Source organism: Haemaphysalis longicornis, unplaced genomic scaffold (assembly GCF_048455015.1).
Source record: "Haemaphysalis longicornis isolate Haplotype H1 unplaced genomic scaffold, Haemaphysalis longicornis Haplotype H1 scaffold_9, whole genome shotgun sequence".
NCBI lineage: Eukaryota > Metazoa > Arthropoda > Arachnida > Ixodida > Ixodidae > Haemaphysalis > Haemaphysalis longicornis.
In genome coordinates, this window is record NW_027526460.1 from 43,666,282 (window position 1) to 43,674,533 (window position 8,252).

General features: G+C 46.5%; 1 protein-coding gene across 1 annotated transcript in view; it reads left to right on the forward strand.

The window, feature by feature from the left end:
• The first annotated feature begins 2,393 nt into the window (after positions 1 to 2,393).
• Positions 2,394 to 8,252, forward strand: part of LOC144153660 (medium-chain acyl-CoA ligase ACSF2, mitochondrial-like) — a 35,079-nt gene continuing 29,220 nt past the window's right edge. The window contains exon 1 of the mRNA XM_077685323.1: positions 2,394 to 2,798. Within this exon, the coding sequence (XP_077541449.1) occupies positions 2,692 to 2,798 (107 nt within the window). The 5' untranslated portion in view covers positions 2,394 to 2,691. The remainder of the gene's footprint in view (positions 2,799 to 8,252) is intronic.

Genomic DNA, 8,252 nt, shown 5'->3' on the forward strand with positions numbered 1-8,252 from the left:
CAGCCGCACGCTCAGCAAACCTGAGAAAAATTATACAGTGACTGAGCAAGAATGTTTGGCTGTCATCTTTGCTGTGCATAAGTTTCGCCCTTACATATACGGACGGCCTTTTACAATTGTTACGGACCACCACTCCTTATGTTGGCTCGTTGGACTACGTGATCCATCTGGACGGCTCGCCCGCTGGGCCCTCAGACTCCAAGAATATGATTTCGTTGTTTCTTACAAAAGCGGCCGCCGACACACCGACGCTGACTGCCTTTCCCGGCTCCCAGTTTCATCTACCGCCTGCGACGCTGACAATTTCGACGACTATCTTGCAGCAGTCGTTGAGACATTCCCTGACACAGAAACCTTCCGGCGAGAACAGGAAGGTGACCCCAAGCTAGCGTCCTTCTTCGCCACTGCTCGTGACTCCACCCATCCCAACCGCTTTTCTATTCGGGATGGTCTGCTCTACAAAGCAAACTACAATGCGACTGGAGCGCGGTTCCTTCTCGTTGTACCCGAGCGGCTGCGCCCTTGCGTGCTTCGTGCTATGCATGATGACATGACGTCTGGGCACCTTGGCTTCGCTCGCACATTACACCGCGTACAAGAACGCTTTTACTGGCCCAAAATGCGGCGCACGACTGAAAAATACGTCGCCAGTTGTGTGGAGTGTCAGCGTTACAAGCGTCCTGCGACCACACCGCCCGGCCTCCTCCATCCTGTGAATCCACCCACTGCTCCATTTGAGAAAGTCGGGATTGATTTCGTTGGCCCACTTCCACGGACGCCAGCTGGAAACCGCTGGGTTATCGTCTGCGTGGACCACCTGACGCGTTACGCAGAAACTGCGGCTGTACCAACAGCTTCAGCAGCCTCGGTTTCGATGTTCCTGCTAAATTTTATGATTCTGAGGCATGGCGCTCCACGCGTGCTTATTAGTGATCGTGGCCGCCAATTTATTGCGGATGTTGTAGAGGAGCTACTTCGCCTTTGCAACTCACAGTTTCGTCATGCTACACCATATCATCCGCAGACCAACGGACTTGTTGAACGCACAAATCGAACACTTCTCAACATGATTTCAATGTACGTGGCATCAGACCACAAAAACTGGGATGAAGTATTGCCTTTCATAACTTACGCGTACAACACGGCCAAGCACGACACAACCGGCTACAGTCCCTTCTACCTCGTCTACGCACGCAATCCTCGTACTCCTCTGGACACTATCCTGCCATTCTCGTTGCACGACGAGGAGTCAGTTGCCAAGACTCTATGCCTGGCCGAAGAGTCCCGCCAATTAGCTCGCCTGCGCACCCTTGCATCACAGTCCCGGTCTAAACAGAGATACGACGTTCGCCACCGCAGTGTATCATTCTGTAAAGGTGATTTGGTGTGGTTATGGACTCCCTTTAGGAAACGCGGACTGTGTAGCAAGTTTTTGTCGCGTTACACTGGCCCATTCGTTATTCTCGACCGTGTAAGCGACGTGACCTACGTCATTTCGCGTCTCACAACACATGGTCGCCGGTCCAGCAAGACCCAACTTGTGCACGTCGCCCGGCTAAAGACTTATCACCCTCGTGCTACTGAGTGACTCACCGGCGGGTTTCGTCTGCGGAGGGGAGAAATGTAACGCTACATAACTTGTTGAATTTTGTGCACAGTAGATGGCATTGACTATGTCACAGGCCAATCCCGCCGGCGAAAACGGCGGGGCGACGAAGAGAAGAACGAGGTGCTTGTTCGCGTATCCAGGGCTCGGACAGACGCTCAGTGACGGTCCTCACCCAGGTTTTTTAAATAAACCCTCAGCTCACCCCTCAACGCCTGAGCGTCACCGTAACAATATATATATATATATATATATATATATATATATATATATATATATATATATATATATATATATATATATAAATATATATATATATATATATATATATATATATATATATATATATATATATAAATATATATATATATATATATATATATATATATATATATATATATATATATATATATATATATATATATATATATATATATATATATATATATATATATATATATATATATAGTAGCAGACACACACACACACACACACTTTAAGCGATGTGCAATGGCAATCGGCTGACAACAGCTGTGAGCATAGAAAGAAACCGGCAATGCTTTTGTTTTGTTTTTTGTGCATTTCACACTTGTTTCCTTCCCTTAGCGTAACATCACAATGCCGCACACACGGAGCAGAGAGAAAAAAACCTGCTCCCCGTTCATCGCTGCTTCGTCACACATCCGCTCCGCGCTGGGCTGTCGTTATTTGGCACGGCGCCGGCAAATGCGGGTCACATGTCGGGAGAGGGAGGGACTCCAGGATAATTTCGATGGGACCGGCTATTCGTGCCGCTTCTTCGCCTGCTCGCTTGGTGAGCGTAGTGTCTGCTTATGCTTATCGGAGCTTTGAGCTGGCCTTTATCATCGCATGGTAGCGTTATCAGCTACTTTTTTCCCTGGAGTGCGGCCACGAAAACAACGCGACCATGCCGCGCTGTGTTCATTATCGCCTGACCGCTTCACGCTGTATTTCGACGGCTCGGTTTGACATTGTGTAAGTTTCGTTGCACGTGAAGATGAACGAAGTGTACGGTCGGTGAACCTTTCTGTACTGTGCTCACAGCGTGTATCGCATACTTTGCAATGGCTGTTGCTTGCAAACGGGTCATTCTGCAAGGAGACTGGAACAAACTCCGGTTTCCGCTTCGGCTGCAAGGTGTCGGACGAAAGTTTGCTTCCGACGGCCAAAGGTAAGCACGGGTCAGGGACTAGAGCGTAACGCTATGATGTTTCTAAATAAGCTGTTACGGTTGTGTGGTAGCTAACGCGCGCGTGCTGCTAGCGCTTTCGAAAGGGTTCAACAATTTGGAATGTACGCATGTTTCTTTAATAATAAATAGAAATAAGCTAGGAGTGTTGCCGGCATGTGAGCACCGACATGCTTCTAGGCAGGATGGAATGCATTTTGATGAATGCTAGGGGGTTCTATAGCGAGTAAACAGATCGCTCGTGTGCGTCGCACGCCGACATATGCTGGCCGCCCGCGCGGGGATTTCTTCGCCTCACTAGAGAGTGCAACTTCCGGGTTTGACGGAGTGTTGCTTCTGCGCAAGGAATACAAAAGGCTTAATGCCAGTTTTGAGGGCTTCCCCCGAGAATACGAACTCTCCTGCACACCTATCGAACGAATAAATATTTACAAAAAAGGATTTGAAAAACAAAATAACTATAAGCAAAAATAAACGACGGCCTGACTTATCGGTTGTTTAGTTGCAGCCTTTTCACGAGGGACGCTTCTCCCACAGCATAGCTGAACGGCAGCTCGGTCGAGCCCACCGCTGTGTGGTCGCGAACGGCTACACACTCGTAGCCAGCAGTTCATTGACAATTGTCACGTCGAAGCCATGTCTCGGTAAAACAGAGGTCAAAACTGTAGTTTAAGCTCGGATAAATATGATACGTTACACCTTTTTTATATAAACACAAAATAAACACATTATTTTTGCAATCTGAGAGCGTTTAACCGAAAGACTGAACTATTACAATACACTTATCCTTAAACCCATTAACATCATGGGTAGAATCAGGCATGGAAGACATAAAAGGTATTAGATAACTTATCAAGACAGCATCAGCGCGAAGAATGGAAAGATTAACTTAAGTAGGAAAGTCCGCTTGTACTACAATCTTGTTATTGCGAATTTCAATCGAGCTTTGTATGGGGACCTCTTGCCCGGAGCTCAGGAAGCAAGACAGGACAAAACAGACGGCTGAAGTCATTGGGTACGTCGCGGTGGTGGTCGTTCCGTGGGACATACGGGAAGTAAACAAAGGAACCCAAAGTAGACGCATCCATGGTTTACCTGCTACGGTGATTCAGTGGATAAGGAATTGTGCTGCCGAGCACGAGGACGCGGGTTCAACTACGGGCCGCGGCGGCCGCTTTACTTCTGGAGACGAAAAGCAAAAACGCACCTGTGTGTACGATATTTCGGCGCACGTTAAAGATGCCCAGGTGGTCAAAATTAATCCGGAGCCCTCCACTACAGCGCGCCTCATCGCCTGCGTTGCGTCGGCGCGTTAAACCCTACAATCAATGAGTCAGTCAGTCAGTCAGCCAATCAATCAATCAATCAATCAATCAATCAATCAATCAATCAATCAATCAATCAATCAATCAATCAATCAATCAATCAATCAATCAATAAATCAATCAATCAATCAATCAATCAATCAATCAATCATCCATAGGTCGACAGGCTCACTCACGCCCCCCCCCCCCTCCCTTTACCACTCATACGTGAGTGGCGAGCCTTCTCATCGTTTTGGACTGGCAAGTGTGAGTGCGAGCAACGTAACTAGAATCATTCTATTAACGTTGAGTGCGAGTGCGTGCGATCCCCACGCGCAGTGAGCCCCGCTCACCACTCGAGAGTGTGAGCGCCACTCGCGGTGAGCCCCACTCACCGCTCGCGAGTGCGAGAGCAGCTGAGCGGCGCCACTGTTGCGCTTGTACTAGCTGTTGGCTATTCGTCGCAGGAGCCGCTCGCTGTGGTGGTTGTTAATGGCGGGATTGCTTTTAGCTTCGGAAATATGTCGTCGCTTAGCTCCTGCTACGAAGCACCCCAGAATTAATTCTAGGTTTTTTTTTGCCTGCTCAGAGCAGCTCTGAGCACCTCCAAGCAGCCCAAAACTGCTCCCGCCATAGGCGTTCTAGGGTCAAATAAAAAAGCTGCTTGGAGCTGTTCAGAGCTGCTTTGAGCAGGCAAAAAACAAGACCATCTCTGGTGGCCTGTTGATTTAGGAATATGATTTGGATGACCTCCTGACTCCGTAATGCACTAATGCTGTTCAGTTTCATGACTCATGGAAGGTCTGCTGCACCCACTCGCGTGCGAAGGAGACGACGAGTGGTGAACGCGAGTGAGTGCAAGTGGTGAGCGTGAGCTCGAGTGAGTGCGAGTGGTGACGGCGAGCGGTGAACGTGAGCGGCAGTGAGTGCGACTGGTCACGGCGAGTGGTGAGCGTGAGCGCGAGTGGGTGCGAGTGGTGGAGGGCGCATTGTGAGCGTGAGTGCAAGCTAGTGCGAGTGGTGAGGGTGACTGGTGAACGTGAGTGTGAGTGCGTGCGTGAGGAAAAATATATATATTTTTTTGTTGAGTGTGAGTGAGTGACGCCCAGTTTTGCCGAGGTATGCAAGCATCCATGATTTCGAGTTTGTTGGTCCCTTCATGAAGAAAGACACTTCCGGCCTACAAACAGAAGGGTGGGATGAAAGTGGTTGCTCCCAGTTTCCTGGCCGGGGAGAGAGGGGAGGGGGCGGTTGGTCGCGAGTGTGTGCGTTGGCGCTTTGTCAAGGGGTCATATCTGTTCATTTATTTACTCCGAGGGCCGAGTCATTCCAAAGGGGTGAAGGATTTGCAAGATGTAGATAAAAAAACAATGCAGCGGGCGTACAAAAACAATTACAAGTGGCTGGAAAAGCAACAAGATATCCCATTAGAATGCTTTTTTAGGCGTGTTGGTTCATGGTTTGAAGATATCCAATGAAAGAAAAAAACACACTCACAAAAAAAGGATTAAAATCGGCAGTTCCATGTGGCGTCAAAAGCGGATGCTAAGTCACACAAGATGTAGCGCAGGTACAATGCCGATGCATTCACTTTCAAAAAGCGTTATTTTTGCAGGCACGTCAAAGGACGTTGATAAAAGCAGTTTGCCAGCCTCAAATGCCAGCCTCAAACGCAAGCACATCTTCTTGAAACAAAGAAGGAAAAAATAGTTACCGGACGGTTACACGTACGTAATTCGATCCAATTATCCAAAGATAGCGTTCGTTTGCATCTTCAATCTACTTGAGTATTAATTACCATCAATCACATAAGTTATCATTATACAGTTGTCATTATCACCTTTCTATGGGACACTTGAACGACGACAGCGATGATAATGATGATGGTTGTGATATGCCAGCCGACATCTTCGTTATACCAGCCAACGCTACGAGGAGAAACAGCAGCAGTATCGACGGGGTAGGATTCAAAATCTGCAGAAATTCCGATAATTGTCTACTAATCCGTAGCATTCGCATGCCGCTTCTCTAGAGTGAGTTCTTTACAGGCAAATATATTGGTTTTCCTAAATTCTGTCCGACCAATGATCTCCATTTACGCTATTATAACGCTTACAGGGACTGCTTCCACCAAATTTGCATGTTTGTGTCAATCAAGGACGTTCCGCGATTCGCCATTTTCACTTTTTTGTATTTTTCTTATTTTTAGGTTTTTCAAAATTCTGTTCGAGCAACTATCTTCATTTAACAAAGGCGGAAAGTTTATTATTATTATTATTATTATTATTAGTTGTCTGGAACAGCACGAGCAAAACAAACCGTAAGCTTGTAGAAAGGGTCCAAAATAAGTTCATATCTGTCTTCAACCATCGCTTTGGCGATAGTAGTAATTATAACTCTGGATCGCCCTCTTCATTGACGCTATCATGCTTAACTTCCAGGCGGAACAAGGCTGATATTCTCTTCCTCTTTAAAATTATGCACGGCATAGTGTCTTGTGGTGAGCTGCTACAGCATGTTCGTCTTTATGTGCCGCAAAAGTGGACCAGGAAACATGATACCTTTTGCAACCCCAATTGTCTGCGTGTCTTGTGCCCGGTGTTCCGACTGCAATGCACGTACAATCGGTACTCGGATTACCTTGATATATTTAATCATTGCCCTACTCTGTTTCGCAAACATGTCTGTGAGTTTGTATTGGCGTAACTGCCAACTTTTCTTATTCTGCATTTGTCTTTTATCCTTGAGTTCATGCACTTAAATGACTTTCATTCCGTAACTTCAACATAAGCTATCCTTTCGTTTTTTTTTTGTATTTGAGAGATGTGTACATTATGTTTCGTGTGTTTCTGTTTCCGTGCGCCAGCACAAAGGCCCCCCCGGCTGTTCCTGGGCACGCAAATAAATGATTGATTGATTGATTGATTGATTGATTGATTGATTGATTGATTGATTGATTGATTGATTGATTGATTGATTGATTGATTGATTGATTGATTGATTGATTGATTATTAAGAAATGAACCCATCATCGTCGTGTGTATATAATATGGTACGTCGAGATTTCGGCGCACGTTAACGATCCACACATGGTCAAAATTACTCCAGAGCCTTCCACTACGGCGCGCCTCAAGCCTGGGTGCAGAATTGCGGTGCGTGAACCATAATGTGAATGTGATCCTGATTTTGAGTGAATACGGCTTGGCCTCATTTTCAGTACTGAATGACTTATATATATTTATGACCTCTGCCTGCAGGTGATGATGTCTTCATCCCTAATAAATGTAAATTGTTATAAGAGCATCTTTTTCCACTAGTCGTTAAAATTGCCTACTGGGAATAGTAGCAATACTGAGACACAGAACACCCATGTGCATTTGACAAGCCGCTGATAATAAACCGCCGAAGGGGTCACTGAAGACTGCAGCCTTTTCTCATGCTCAAAAGATCACGCAGAGCAATTTAACACGAGAGGAACATACAGCAACATATTCATTCCCTGAACACATGGCTATCCCTGACATTAGACAATGATGGTTAGTAGACTCCGTACTTCTCTTTCAAAATATAAACTATTCCTGTGTATATATTTAAATGTATTGTGTGTGTACATGGCGTTGCCAGCGAAAAGTTTAAAAAAATTGAATAAAAATACGGATGACGCAACCATCACTGGTGCTTCTAGAGCGCTTGTGCTCCTATGGTAAGGATTTGAAGGAATGAACGGAAAGTATGAAGTAAGCCGTGCACGTCTGCGCCAACAACGATGCAGTAAGATTTTAGCCGCAATAGGATTTTAAGTGAGAAGGTAGAGGCTACTCAAAAGAAACCTCAACTGGTAATATCACTGGCAATGAAACTTCGGGGAGTAGGAGGCAGCATCGGCGAAAAGAAAAAGGCTCGCCCCCCCCCCCCCCCCTCCGCCCCCCCCCCCTGGGAAATCCCGGAAGGGGCTCGCATTCCCCCCCCCCCCCCCCCCCCCCCGCGTAGCCGGCGCCTATGCCATTTACGCTATTTTAACGATAAAGATGGAACTTCCGCGAAACCTGCATTTTTGTGGAAATGCACGGCGTTACACGGTCCTGTCTGCGGGGGTACTCGGCAAATAATGCTACGCATTAATAAAAATGCG